The sequence below is a fragment of the Triticum urartu genome, chromosome 7 (genome assembly GCF_003073215.2).
Source record: "Triticum urartu cultivar G1812 chromosome 7, Tu2.1, whole genome shotgun sequence".
Classification (NCBI taxonomy): Eukaryota; Viridiplantae; Streptophyta; class Magnoliopsida; order Poales; family Poaceae; genus Triticum; species Triticum urartu.
The window spans coordinates 145,032,080-145,047,447 of NC_053028.1; the positions used below are offsets into that span (position 1 = coordinate 145,032,080).

At 51.9% G+C, this 15,368-nt stretch overlaps 1 protein-coding gene across 1 annotated transcript; it reads right to left on the minus strand.

Moving 5' to 3' along the window:
- Positions 1-6,863: 6,863 nt before the first annotated feature.
- On the minus strand, positions 6,864-8,937 carry LOC125523193 (pentatricopeptide repeat-containing protein At5g06540-like). Its single transcript, XM_048688244.1, has one exon. The coding sequence runs from the start codon at positions 8,878-8,880 to the stop codon at positions 7,081-7,083; it is 1,800 nt and encodes a 599-aa protein (XP_048544201.1). The 5' UTR covers positions 8,881-8,937; the 3' UTR covers positions 6,864-7,080.
- Positions 8,938-15,368: the final 6,431 nt, after the last annotated feature.

Genomic DNA, 15,368 nt, shown 5'->3' on the forward strand with positions numbered 1-15,368 from the left:
CACTACAGAAATCTCATCAGGAGTGATGTATGAGGTTCCACCCTCGGCACTCGATGGTAACTCTGCAGAGTCGAGCAACAAAAGGGGAAAGTGATGTGCGGTGTCGGGGCCTGGACGTCCGATCACGTTGATCGAGTCATCAAACATAAAGCGAGGCAACTGGGACAAGGTGGGGGTCACTGATGGATCTCTAACCAACCTATACTAAGCAGTTTAGGATAAGCAGGTAAGGTATGAAAGCAGGTAACAAAAACAGGCTATGCATCAGAGTAGGATCATACATAAAGCAGTAGCAGTTCTAATGCAAGCATAAGAGGGAAGGAAATGGGCGATATCGGAATGCTCAAGGAGGGTTTGCTTGCCTAGAAGCTCTGGTGAAAAACAAGAAGTGTCGTCGACAACGTAGTTGATCACAGGGGCGGCATCGGTCTCGGGGTCTACCGGAGAGAAGAGGGGGAAGAAACAGTAAATACAGAGCAAACAGATGCATGGCGATGCATGACAAGACAAGTATCGGTGCTAGGGGTGCCCTAACGTGGTATGAGGTGGTATCGGTGAAGGGGGGAAACATCCGGGAAAATATCCCCGGCGTTTCACGTTTTCGGACAGAAAAACCGAAGGGGAAAAGTTGCGTGTTTGCTATGCTAGGTATGTGTGGTGGACGAACGGGCTGCGTATCCGGGTTCGTCTCGTCGTTCTGAGCAACTTTCACGTACGAAGTTTTTCCATCCGAGCTACGGTTTATTTTATATTAATTTTAAAAGATTTAAATCATTTTTAGGATTTATTTAATTAATTTAATCAACATTATCCAGAATAGTGTTTGCTGACATCATCATGACGTCAGCAGTCAACAGGGGTGTTGACTGGTCAAACTGACGTGTAGGTCCCACCTGTGAGTGACACATTTTAATTAAACACATTAATTAACCTAATCAGGATTAATTAGGGGTGGGCCCCACTGTCATTGACTACTTAATTGACTAATTAACTAATCATGTTAATTAGTTAACTAATGTGTAATTAGTTTAATTAGTTGTTTAATTTAATTAATGAAAATTAATTAAGTTAATTATTTCTTTAATTAAATTAATTAATTAATATTTATATTTATTTTATTATTATTTTTTAAAAATACATTCTATAGGCGGGGCCCCTCTGTCATAGGCCCAGGGGGTGCTAGCGGGCACGGGCACGCGGGCGCGCGTTAACGGGCGCCGGGGCGCTGCAGCCCGGCGCCGGCGGCCACGGGCACGGCAAGAACGGAGCGGGGCGGGAGCCGCTGGCGACGGCGAGGCGCACGGGGGGGGGGAGGGGGGAACGCGGCGGCGCAGGCGAGCCGGGACGCAGCGGCGAGGCGGCACGCAGAAGAGGAGGCAGTGCAACGGCGGGAGCCGCGGCGGGAGGTCGGGGCGCGACGGGCGTGGTCTGACACGAGCGACGACGAGCCTGTGCGAAGGGGGGAGAGGCCCGACGAGGCGGGCTGGAGTGCAGTGGGGGGGGCGAGCGGCGGCGCGGGTCGAGCGGCGAGCGCGATGTGCGGGCAGGTGGCGAGCGTGGTGTGGGGTGCACGCGAGAGGGAGGCTGCGGGCGACAATGGCGGTGCTCGCAGGGGACGGCCGCAACGGCGAGCAGCTCGGGCAGGGGCGATGCGAGCGGGCGCGTGTGGCGCAAGGCGACGGGCACGCACGGCACGGGCGCGGTTGATGGCGGGCGAGCAGGGGGCGCGTCGGTTGCGGTGAGCGCGCGCGGTGGCGCGGCGATGGTCGTGGGGCGAGGGAGAGAGGAGGACCGGGGTCCTCACCGGGGTTCGTAGGGATGGGGCAGTGGGCTCGAGGCGGCTTGGGGGTGGCCGGAGTCCGCAACGGCGAGGCGAACGTCGTCGGGGACGAAAAGGTCAAGGGCGGCGTCGGTGGGGATGAGGCGGTCCAGCGAGTGGGGCTTCAGGGAGGAAGGCGAGGCGTCCAGTGAGCGACGGGAGGCGACGGGGAGGAGGTTCGGTGACGGGGCAGCCAGGCGTGGAGTCGGGGACGCCTCCGGCGACGGCGGTTGGCGTTGGGGCGCCGGGTTCGGCCCGATCCAGACCGGATCGGGAGGGGAGAGGAGTGGGGAGTGAGGGGGAATCGTGCGGGGGAGTGGGGATGGTCGTTAGGGTTTGGGTCAAGGGGGTGGCCTTGTAGGCCAGAGAGGGGGCGGTTGGGCCGTCCGGTTGGCTAGCTGGCCGGATGGCCCAGCGCGGGGGAGGGGCTTTTCTTTGTTTTAAATTTTTATAACTCGCCCTTTAACTTTTTTTGTTTATTAAATTTAGCCTCAGCTTTGTATTTTCTTTTAGTAACAAATGAGTTTTGTTTTGAACAAAACTTGGCACATAACTCTAACACAATATAATGAGATGGAAACAAAAAGTATGGAGTGAAAAGGAGATGTCTAACCATTTATAGAAATTGAAAAGGCCAATTTTAAAAACTGCTGGACCACTAAATAATTTCCAGGGGTACCTTGGGAATCCAAAAGAGGTTGTTTCCAACATGACAAATATCCAGGGATTATTTGCCACACCTTGAACATTTTTAATTTGAAGTTTGACAAATTTGAAATTTGACTTTATATTGGATTTGAATTTGAATGGTGATTTGGATCAAGTGAAGGTTAGCAACAGTAACATGATGACATGGCACAATTAACAGGGGATTACTGTAGCATGACACTGGGGGTGTTACATTAACCATGTTTTCAAAAACAATAGCAACATCATCATAATTATGTGGACTATTACTAACCAACTCATTTGTGTCAAATATAGATTCGAGACTGACAAATACTTGCCCATGGGGACAAGAGTTGACCTCCTTAAACCCTAATCTCTCCACATCTCTTAATAATTCAGTCATGATCTCTCTGATATTGATGAAATGTACCTCACCTTGGGCATAGGAACAAATGTTGCAATGGCAAGGTCTTCAGTTGCAACATCAATGTGTGGAAAGATTACCCTAACTCAGGGAAGCCGACCTTCAACCTCAATCGCTTGATGCCCGAGCGACAGAAAGTATGTCGGATCGAAGGGGAACATTGCGGTCGATTCGGGCGTACAATGGTCTTCAACGGTGTTTGGAGCAGCGATTGGGCAAAGGAGGAATTGATCAAGGAAGCTGAAGAGGCCACCTTTCTATTTTCTTTAGCTGCCCCGCTGACATCATCCTAAGAACTGTCAACGTTGATGATGATCCAGGGGACATCACAACCTTATGTTACCAATGAGACTGATTAGGTTGATGACCCGAGATTTTGGTTGCAGAGATTCCCACCTGTGATTTGGGATTAGCGGAAGGATTAGGAAGTCTAGGCCTAGAGCGGTAAGAGCAGGTCACATGGCCCAACCCTTGGAGGCCCTACATCAAATCTTATTAGTGCACACAGGACGAAAGTGGCAAACACCTTTTTTTTGAGTCTAAACACACTTTATTATTCAAATAAGTTCATAGGGATACAATGAATGTCTGGTGGGTTTATAAGCCACAAATGGCGCCCAAGATCCAGACCGAAAGCGTGCTTAGCGAGACTATGCGCCTCAATATTGGTGGATCTACCTTCGAAGATGAAGGTACATTGATGAAAGTCTCTTGACGTTTCACTAATCTCTTTGACGATGCTAGCATACGTCCCTCCCGTACCATTCTTGATGTCGTCTGCTACTCCCTGGCAGTCAGTAGCCACAATGAAATCGGACAGGGCCAAGTCTGAAGCTAGTGCTAGCGCCTCCCGGCAAGCCAGTGCTTCGAGAGTTGCGGGCTCCGTGACCCCCTGTATTTTGATTGCTGATGCACCCAAAAACTGGCCATAGGAGTCTCTGCAGATTGCGCTGAACGAGCCATGCAGGTTGTCTCTCGAGACCGCTCCATCAACTCTTATCTTCGCGAACCCCGGCGGTGGAGAGATCCACCTCTGCCTTGGTTGTACAACATTCGGAGCTGAATGCGGAGCACTCTTCTTCGGTTTGCAGTCCTCCAACTCTCTGATGTATCTCATGATGAAGTTATGCGTGCTCAGAGGACTTTGGAAGATGTTTTCATGGAGTGCCTGCCGACGAGCATACCAGAGAGCCCACATGGTAACTGCTACTTGGGTGAATTCAACAGAAGACAGTGTGTCCAAAAGGGAGAACAGCCAACGTCTTGCATCCGGCTCATGGGTGCTGTTTATAGCTTCAACCAAGTCATGATCTTGCAACGCCCATACACATCGAGCAACTATGCAATGGAGCAAAGAGTGTTGCCATGAGTCTTCAGAGCCGCACAAACCACATCTCGTAGTGGTTGACATGTTCCGATGGTGAAGGACATCAGCTGTGGGGACCGACTGTTGTGCTAGCCGCCATAGGAAGATTTTAACTTTTGATGGTACATCCACTTTCCACAGTCTCTCCCAGGACTTGGTTTCTCTGGCAGTATCTGACGAGTGGCCTCTCCCCTCAAGCCAGGCTTCTCTCCTCATCTTTGTTTCAACAAGCATACGGTAAGCCGAAGGACTGTGAATGCGCCGTTCTTCTCATGTACCCATGACCAAAAATCCTCTATATGCCTCGTACACAAAGGTATCGACATAATTGCTTGTGCATCGGTGGGCAAGAAGATCTGCGAAACTGCAGCTCGGTCCCATTCTGTGCTAGGCAGGATAAGATCACTAACCCATTGAGGTGGATTAGCAGTCAGACTAGCAATAGGTCGCATATTTGCTGGTCTCGGGATCCAGTTCTGATCCCATATGTGTGTCGTGAGTCCATCACCAATGCGTTTTATGATGCCCTGCTTAAGAACATCGCGACCCTCGATTATAGCCCGCCAAATTTGAGAAGGAGCCGACCCAATCTCTGCATTCAAGATATCAACTCCTGGGTGGTATTTGGCCCTCAGAACTCGTGCACTAAGTGAGTCTGGGTCCGTTAAGATTCTCCATGCTTGTCTTGCCAGGAGAGCTAGGTTAAAAAGCTCGATATCCCAAAATCCAAGACCTCCAGAATATTTTGGTCTGGTCATTGTGCTCCATGAGACCCAATTTGGCTTCCTTTTCCCTTCTTTGCACCCCCACCAAAACTTTCTGATCAGAGAGTTAATATGCTCACAGAGACCACGCGGCAGTTTAAAGCACGACATGGAGTAAACTGGGACGGCCTGAGCCACTGATTTTATCAAAACCTCTTTGCCACCTGTAGATAAGAGTTTTTCCATCCATCCCTTAACCTTATTCCAGACTCTATCCTTTAAGAACTTGAAAGCTCCATTCTTGCAACTACCCACATCTGTCGGCATTCCCAGATATCTATCTGAAAGTGACTCGTTCGTAATATTAAGTGCGTTCTTTACCTCGGTTTTGAGAAGGGAGGGGCAGCCCTTGCTGAAGAACACCGAGGATTTTGATAGATTGATCCTTTGTCCAGAGGCATTACAATAATTTTCCATCAAGGAAGACAACTGGTTTGCTCCATAAGAACTGGCTTTGACCATAAGAACTGGTTTGCTCCATAAGAAAGTGGCAAATACCTGTGGGAGAACACAAAATGTTTGCCCATTGTGAGGCCTTGGGCCCGACCCATAAGAAGTTCTAGCCTGCTGCTTAAAATTTTGAAATTCCTAAGAAATCCCGCCCATGAATGATCCATGAAGGTCTCTTCTTTTAAACTTTTTTTTCCTGAGAATCCAAGGCGTCGGAAAACTAAATTATGGTGCTTGCTTGGAAGAGGATTCTTTGCACAGACTTGATCATAAAAAACGAGGAGATCTAACAACATTTGCAAAAGATTTACCTTGATTTTTTTGAACGAGTGACCATGGTCCAATTCATCTTCTCATTCTTTGCAATATAAGCCAAACTCCATGCGAGAATTCATGCCTCCTTTGCCCCTAATCCAGAATGGATTTTTTTTTTGCATTAGCAATATTATCGCCATTATAAATAGGAAACCCACGTCTCTAGATGAAACAATACATATGAATGACCAATATTGAACTTGAGAAAGTTTGAACTTGGCTGCATTTTCACCAAAGCAAGATTGTAGAATAAGTCCAATTGATTCATCGTTCAAATGGATCCTTGATCTCGAGAATTCAACCACCAAGAGAAATTCATGAAGATTGTGATCATCAAGAAAATTGACCGGAACTCCAAAGTTCTTCCAAATCATCGCTTCAAAATCTAGCCTTGGTCGAATTGGAGACTGGAAAACGCCATGTGGTGACGGGAAGGTGGTCGACGTCTTCAGAAGGAAAGACGGTGATATGGTGGCTGACATGGTCGGAGTGGCCAACAACGGTTTTTTTTGGGGGGGGGGGGGGGGGGGGGGAGGGGGGGGGGGGGGGGGGGGGAGGGGGGGGGGGGGGGGGGGGGGTGATTCTAATTCAGTGAGAGCCAACCTTGAAAATAAATCTATGTTTCTTCAGTGCAACATAGTCGTAGGCGCCAATCCAGTAAGTCACACGCCATTAGAAGGTGCTCTGACATGCGCTCTTTGACATGATCTGTCAGTGATCATAACTTCCAATGATAAAATATCACATAGAAACGAAGTTTCGGTGAAAACCGATGAAAACTACATGAAAACGGTATTTTAAAGTTTTGGGGAAATCCCCAAAAAATGAAATCTTAAGAGTGATGTTTTATTAGCATGTGAAATTCCCAAGTTCAAAAACCTTACCATTTACAAACAAAATCAACATTGAATAGTGTCAAACAGTAAACATCACTTATCATTGTTGAATTTGTTTTTTTATAGCTCGTAAATGGTAATGTGTTTGAACTTGGAATTTCGCATGCCAACAGAGCATCAAGCTCTTAACGTCTCTTAATGTTCCCAAGACATCTGTCCATGACCTTTGAAAAATTTACATCCAAACTCAGAGTACACAATGCTATATACATATAAAAGACAACAGCAAAATTTACACTATTCACGTCAAGATTTTTCTTTTTTTGTTTCTCAATGTGCATTTGGATTTTGGATCTAAAATCTCTAGGGGTTATTTTCCCGAATAAGGCGGTATCTACTTTCACCAAGACGATTTTCTGCATATGTGTCGAGTATACTCACCAATAATCATTACACGAACACACCCCATCCCTGAAATGATGGAACCGGTTCCTGTCCCTCACCACGATCTCCCGCTCAAACACTCGAGATATCAACTTGGTAGCCTCATGGCAGTCTCGACAAACCCGCAGGTTCTTCGTGACGCGCATCGTATCACCTGGCCTCGTGCGCAGCAGCCCGAACGCGATGGCCAGCTTCTCGCTGTGGTACAGCAGCGACGCCTCCTTCGCTTCCTCCGCGACGTCGTGCAGCACGTCGCTGGTGTCCGGCGCGTAGCCCTCCAGCCCGATCTTCCTCATCATGTCCTTCGCCATGGCGAATATCTCCTTCTCCTCGGGATGGCGCAGGGTCCCGCACTGGAACTCGCAGACCTCGCTGTCGATCTCGATCACGGACCGCCCCGCCTCCTTGCTCACGTTGCGCTCGTCCATCAGCTGCCGGACCCTGGCCACGTCTCCCCATCGGCCGGCGCTGGCAAGGAGGTTGGCCAGCAGCACGTACCGCCCGCTGTTCTGGGGATCCAGCTCGATGACACGCCATCCGATCGCCTCGCCTAGATCGAGGTCCCTGTGGATCTTGCATGCTCCGAAGAGTGCTCCGAGGACACCAATGTCAGGCTCCATCGGCATATCGTCGATCACCTTCTTGGCTTCGTCCAGCAGCCCTGCCCTCCCGAACAGGTCGACCATGCAGCCGTAATGCTCCATCTTGGGCTCAATGCCGTATCTCTGCACCATGTAGTCGAAGTAGTGGCGACCGCCGCTGACATTGCCGGTGTGGGCGCAGGCAGTGAGGACGTTCACCAGCGTGACATCATCGGGCGCCACATCTTCCCTCTCCATCTGGTGGAACAACTCAGTGGCGTCCTTGCACCTCCCGTGCACCGCCAACCCACCGATCATACAGTTCCACGACGTGAGCCCCTTCGTCGGCAGCCGCTGGAATACGCGCCATGCCTCCTCGACAGACCCACACTTGCAGTACATGTCGACCACCGCTGTGGCTAGCTTCGCATCCATCTGTATCCCGCTCTGCTCCACCCACCGGTGCACCTCCCTCCCACGGGCCAGCGCGCCAGCACCCGTGCACGCCACCACCGCGCTCGCCGCGACAAACCCATTCCCCTCCAGCCCCGTCGCCCTCATTTGGTCAAACACCTCCAGCGCGTCCAAGAACCGCCCAGCCTTGACATACCCGGAGATCATCGCGTTCCAGGAAATAAGGTTTCTCTCGGGCATTCCGTCGAACAGCTCCCGCGCGTCGTCCACGAGGCCCAGCCTGCACAGCCCGCCCACCATGGTGGTCCACGACACGACGTCGAGGACCGCCGACGAGCCGCCGCCGCCGAAGAGGCGGAAGGCGAGGTCCGCGCGCGCGTTGGCGAGGTAGGCGGCGAGGAGCGCGTTGAAGGAGTGCGCGTGGGAGTGGAAGTTGAGCTTGAGGAGGAGCGCGTGGAGCTGGGCGGCGAGCGGGAGCGGCGCGGCGGGGAGGATGCGGGGCAGGGTGAAGTGGTCGGGGTGCAGGGGCAGGGAGAGCATGAGGGAGAGGAACGCCGCGGCGTGGCGCGGCGGGAGGGAGGCGAGGAGCGGGTTGAAGAGCGCCGGGTGCGGGTCCGGGTGGTGCGCGAGGAGGCGCGCGGCGTAGGGGAGGCCGGCCGGGTCGCGCGCGAGGAAGGCGAGGAGGCGGCGCGCGTGGGCGGGGTGCGAGGCGAGGCCGAGGCGGACGAGCTGCGAGTGGTGCTGCTTCAGCTCGGAGATGGTGGTGATGGGGATGGGGGTCACGCTGGGCGCAGACATTGCCGGAGCTCGGATGGTCGGGAGAGCAACTCCCGCCTCTGATGGGATAAGAGCATCTCCGGCTGTTGGCCCCTCTAGGGGGAGCCCGAAATCGCCTCATGGGGCGAGCCGGCAAAAAAAAAAAAAAAAAAAGCTCGGAGACAGGTTGGTCCTCAATCGCCGGTCCCAGGACTGCCCCCAGACGCGCATATTAAAAAAACAACGTTCGGCGAATTCGTTTAAACACGACTGAATTTCGGTCAAATTCGGCATATATTAAAATGTTCGGCAGTACATAGTAAATATAACTAAAACAGAAAGTCGCTGAACGTCGAGTAGTCGCTATCGTTGTCGCTGCCGTTGTCGTCGGGCTTCTCCTCCTTGACACGGCCGTCCCTGGTGGATCCCTGACCGACGTCCCCAACGCGGACTGGCGGCGGCGGCGCGTCGTCGTCGTCGCTGTCCTCGATGGCAACGACTCCTCTTTCGTCGCGGCCCCGGCGACGCTGCTCGAACCGCGCCAGGGCGGCGCGCTGGCGCTCCCTCGCCATCTTCAGGGAGTCCTTGCGCGCCCATTCCAGGGCCGCGTCGTCGTCGAGCTCCGCGTCGCCGTGCTCTGGCTTCACGGTGGGGAGACCCGGCTCCGTCTTCACCGGCGCGAGCCCCGGCTCCGTCTTTGGCTTGACGAAGCGCGGAGGAGCCGACGAGGAGGCGCGCCGACCGCCCTCGTTGATGACGATGCTGGCGCTGCGCGTGTGCCGGCCGAGCGGCGTCTCCACCGTGGGCTCGGCCTTGACGCCGAGCAGCGCCGGAGAGCCGGAGGAGTGGGAAGAGGAGTGGGAGGAGGACAACGAGGAGGAGCCGAACCTCCTGGGCATCCATGGCCCGGCGCATCGGCGGTGAGACGGGGCGGCCGCCCTCGCCGGGGAGGGTAGGCCAGCGGCCGGTTGTTGCCGCCCTCGAGGTGCATCAGCATGCCCTCGAGCGTGCGGCCGGGGACGCCCCACCACAGGTGGCGCCCCTCGCTGTTCTTCGCCCCGCCGACCCCCGGCGCCCCGTTGGTGGCCCCCAGCCTCTGTTGCTGGCGGCGCTCGAAGTACGCCGCCCACGCCGCATGGTTGTCGACGACGTACTGGGGGAGGGCGCGCTGCTCGTCGGTGAGGGAAACGCGCACGATGTCCACCTCGTCGGCGAAGTAGCCTGGGCGCGCCACGGCGTTGGGCAACGGGGGAATGGGCACTCCCCCGTTGCTGAGCCTCCACCCCGTCGGCATGGCGTGCATGTCCGGCGGCGCCGGGATGTTGGCCTGGAACATGAGCCACGACTCCTGTTCGCGGAGCGTGCGACGGCCGAAGCCGTTGGCCGCCGCCTCATCGCCAGGGTAACGCTCGACCATCGGGAGGGGAGAGGGAGGGCTGGGCGGCGTACGTGCGGGAAAGGGAGAGGGAGGGCTCGGCGGCGTACGTGTGGGAAAGGGAGAGGGAGGCTCGGCGGCGGCGCACGGGAGAGAGAGAGAGCTCGACGGCTGGGGTTGGTGTGGCCAGAGGCGAGGGAGGCCACCGGCTTATATAGCCGCGTCACGCCCGTGTGTACGCGTGCGAGGGAGGGGAGGCGTCGGTGCGCCGTCCGTGAGTAATCAATGGCAAGGCTGACCGGCGGCAGCCTTGCCATTGATTCCCTGCGGGAAACCGAGGCGTTGGGAGAAGACAAGGGCGGTGTCGCTGACATGACTGGACCGCGGCTCTTTCGTGCCAAAACCACTCGCCCCGGCGTCCCCGGGCACCCCCAGCACGCCAGGTTCGTCATGGGTCCGCCGATGCTGATTTTGGCCCAGGCCGACAAAAATCGGGCTCCTGGGGGCGCGACTGGACCGTTTTTTCGGTGCCGGCATGAAAAAACCGTCTGAGGAGGCCTTCCTGGGGCGCGGTTGGAGATGCTCTAAGACACAAGCAATGCTATTCCCCCATTCGGGTTTAAGAGTCCCATCGTATTTTCCTCTCCCGCCCTGAGATAACGCGTGGAGGCGTTAGGATTTGTCAGGGCGGTAAGTGTGATTATAAAGATACTCTATCAAACGTCATAACGTAACTGAATAATTATAAAGATGCTCTACAGGTGTCTCCGATGGTGTTTGTTGATTTGGCATATATAGAGATTAGGATTTGTCACTCCATGTATCAGAGAGGTATCTCTGGGCCCTCTCAGCAATGCACATCACTATGAGCCTTGCAAGCAATGTGTCTAATGAGTTAGCCACGGGATGATGCATTATGGAACGAGTAAAGAGACTTGCCGGTGACGAGATTGAAATAGGTACGATGGTACCGACGATCGAATCTCGTGCAAGCAACATACCGATGACAAAGGGAACAACGTATGATGTTATGTGGTTTGACCGATAAAGATCTTCGTAGAATATGTAGGAGCCAATATGAGCATCCAGGTCCCGCTATTAGTTATTGACTGGACATATGTCTCGGTCATGTCTACATAGTTCTCGAACCCGTAGGATCCGCACGCTTAACGTTTGATGACGATTTGTATTATGACTTTCATGTTTTGATGAGCCGAAGTTTGTTCAGAGTCCCGGATGAGATCACCGATATGACGAGGAGTGTTGAAATGGTCGAGACATAAAGATTCATATATTGGAAGGCTACATTCGGACATCGGAATGGTTCGGATCGTTTCAGATAAGTTTCGGAGTACCGGGGGTTACCGGAACCCTCCCCCGAGAAGTTAATGGGCCACAATGGGCCTTAGTGGAGAAGAGAGAGGGCCGACCAGAGGTGGCGTGCGCCCCCCCCTTGCTCAGTCTGAATTGGACAAGGGGAGGGGGCGGTGCCCCCCTCCTTCCTTATCTTCTCTCCTCCTTCCCTTCTTCTCCTACTTGGACTAGGAAAGGGGGGGCCGAATCCTACTTGGACCGGGAGTCCAAGTAGGACTCCCCCCATGGCGTGCCCTATCGGTTTCAAAACCGGCGGATCTAGGATAGGGGGTCCCAAACTATGCGTCTAAGGTCGATGGTAACAGAAGATAGGGGGACACAATGTTTTACCCAGGTTCGGGCCCTCTCTATGGAGGTAATACCCTAGGTCTTGCTTGATTGATCTTGATGAATATGAGTATTACAAGAGTTGATCTACCACGAGATCGTAATGGCTAAACCCTAGAGGTCTAGCTTGTATAGCTATGATAATGAGTCTCCCCTTCGGACTAAGTCCTCCGGTTTATATAGACACCGGGAGGATCTAGGGTTACACAAGGTCGGTTACAAAGAAAGGAATTTACATATTTAGTCACCAAGCTTGCCTTCCATGCTAAGGAGAGTCCCATCCGGACACGGGTGCAGTCTTTGGTCTTCGTATCTTCACAGCCCATCTGTCCAACCCATGGCTAACAGGCCGCACGCCCGAGGACCCCTTAGTCCAGGACTCCCTCAGTAGCCCCTGAACCTGGCTTAAATGACAACATATCCAGCACGTAGACATGTCTTCGTCATTGCAAGGCGGGCTCCTCCTTCCGAACTCCAAGATAGTCTTCGGACGTATTGAACGTGTATGGACCTGTAACACACATCACACACACAACCGCAGCGAGAATATAATTTTACACGAGTCCAATCTGCTGACAACTTTTCGTAACAGGACATCACATCTGTCCGGTCATAATTTCGAACCGTTTTTCGTCTGCCGCTCCACGTTTTGAGACGCAGTTGCCATTGGCACGTCTTGTCAAAGCAGAGACCGTGTCCTCTTATTACGGGATTCTCATCAATACGGGCGTGGGTAACCCAACCGTGTTGTTTACACAGCCCTTGGGAGTAGGCGAATTTTAAGGCGAGTGGGCAGGCATCCAATATTTACTGCCTTTATAAGGAGATAAGAATCCCTTTTCTCCACCCATGCCTTCTCTCTTCCTCTGCCCTTCCATTCTTGAGCTCCATCGCCCAAGTTCTCATCTTCTCCATCTCGAGCAAGCACTCAACCATGTCTGGATCCGGAGGTCAAGGCAAGTGGATGGCCTCCTCCGTCCAGGAGGAGGACAACGCTGAGCTTCGGGTGGCCGGGTACCTGGCGAAGGGAATTGCCCACCGCCTTCCAGCCCAGGGACAAATCGTTCCCACACCAAAGCCCAACGATAGGGTAGTATTTGTAGGATCGAAAGTATGTCTAGAGGGGGGGTGATTAGACTACTTGACCAAATAAAAACTTAACCTTTTCCCAATTTTAGTTCTTGGCAGATTTTAGCTAATTTAGGACAAGTCAAGCAATCATCACATGATTCAAGCAAGCATGCAAAGAGTATATTGGTAGCGGAAAGTAAAGCATGCAACTTGCAAGAATGTAAAGGGAAGGGTTTGGAGAATTCAAATGCTATTGGAGACACGGATGTTTTTCCCGTGGTTCGGATAGGTGGTGCTATCCTACATCCACGTTGATGGAGACTTCAACCCACGAAGGGTAACGGTTGCGCGAGTCCACACAGGGCTCCACCCAAGGGTAACGGTTGCGCGAGTCCACACAGGGCTCCACCCATGAAGGGTCCACGAAGAAGCAACCACCCACAAAGGGTCCACGAAGAAGCAACCTTGTCTATCCCACCATGGCCATCGCCCACACAGGACTTGCCTCACTAGCAGTAGATCTTCACGAAGTAGGCGATCTCCTTGCCCTTACAAACTCCTTGGTTCAACTCCACAATCTTGTCGGAGGCTCCCAAGTGACACCTAGCCAATCTAGGAGACACCACTCTCCAAGAAGTAACAAATGGTGTGTAGGTAATGAACTCCTTGCTCTTGTGCTTCAAATGATAGTCTCCCCAACACTCAACTCTCTCTCATAGGATTTGGATTTGGTTGAAAGAGGATTTGAGTGGAAAGCAACTTGGGAAGGCTAGAGATCAAGATTCATATGGTAGGAATGGCATGTCTTGGTCTCAACACATGAGTAGGTGGTTCTCTCTCAGAACATATGAGTTGGAATGGTGTGTGTGTTCTGATGGCTCTCTCTCCGAATGAGAAGAAGGTGGAGGGGTATATATAGCCTCCACACAAAATCCAACCATCACACAGTTTTCCAATCTCGGTGGGACCGAATCAATAAGCTCGGTCGGACCAAAAAAGTAAACCTAGTGACCGTTAGTGATTTTCGGTGGGACTGACATGCAACTCGGTAGGACCGATATGGTTAGGGTTTGGGCATAACGTAATCTCGGTGAGACCGATTACACAAACTCGGTGAGACCGAATTTGGTAATTAGCTAACCAGAGAGTTGGTCAGGCAAACTCGGTGGGACCGATTTGCTCTTTCGGTGAGACCGAGTGGAACTCGGTGAGACCGAAAAGTTACAAAGGGGAAACACTGAGTTTACATTGCAATCTCGGTGGGACCGATTCGCTCTTTCGGTGGGACCGAAAAGTTACGAAAGGGAAACAGAGAGTTTGCAACCCCATCTCGATGAGATTGAGATCCCTATCGGTAGGACCGAATTGCTAGGGTTTGGCAGTGGCTAATGAAAAGTGAAACTCGGTGGCGCCGGATAGGAAGAATCGGTAGGACCGAGTTCGTCTTAGGGGGTTTAGGTCATATGTGGATATGGGAAAGTAGTTGAGGGTTTTGGAGCATATCACTAAGCACATGAAGCAAGAGGCTCATTAAGCAACACCTCATCCCTCCTTGATAGTATTGGCTTTTCCTAAAGACTCAATGTGATCTTGGATCACTAAAATATAAAATGAAGAGTCTTGAGCTTTTGAGCTTGAGCCAATCTTTGTCCTTAGCATTTTGAGGTTCCACTTTCACATCCATGCCATGCCAATCATTGAGCTTTCCTGAAATAATCATCTTGGAATAGCATTAGCTCAATGAGCTATATGTTGTTATGAATTACCAAAACCACCTAGGGATAGTTGCACTTTCAAATCTCCCCCTTTTTGGTAATTGATGACAACATATAGATCAAAGCTTTGACAAATGATAATAAGCAAGAAATATATCGTCGCTTTGAGAAGTATGTGATAAGTAAGAGCTCCCCCTAAATTTGTGCATATTTAAATTTTGCTTTGGACTGCAAATGCACAAAGAGTTAGAGTCATGGGTTACTCTTCCATGTCACATACATCTTGGTGGAGCACTCAAAATGATAAGAATGAAATACATGCACTCATCACCAAGAAAAGTGAATGATCACACAAGATAGATAGGATAAAAGTATTAAGCAAGCATTAAGTGTAGCTTATGATCAAACACATGATCATCAATGTCTCACAAGCATAGTATCTTAAGCACTCAAAAGCAAACAAGTTTGAAAAACCACCAAATAAAGCAAGAGAGAAAAGCAACACACTCTCTCTCTCTCTCAAAGCCTATGATCTATACATCTTCTCCCCCTTTGGCAACAAGTTACCAAAAAGTTCCTAGAAAATGCATAGCACTAGATCGACGCTCAGGCTTGATCTTCAGGTGGTGGTGGAGTCCGGATCACTCCAAGGACGAAGGCTTTGGTAG

Coding starts and splice junctions, on each gene's coding strand:
- LOC125523193 (XM_048688244.1), bottom strand. CDS start 8,880: ATGTCTGCGCCCAGCGTGACCCCCATCCCCATCACCACCATCTCCGAG.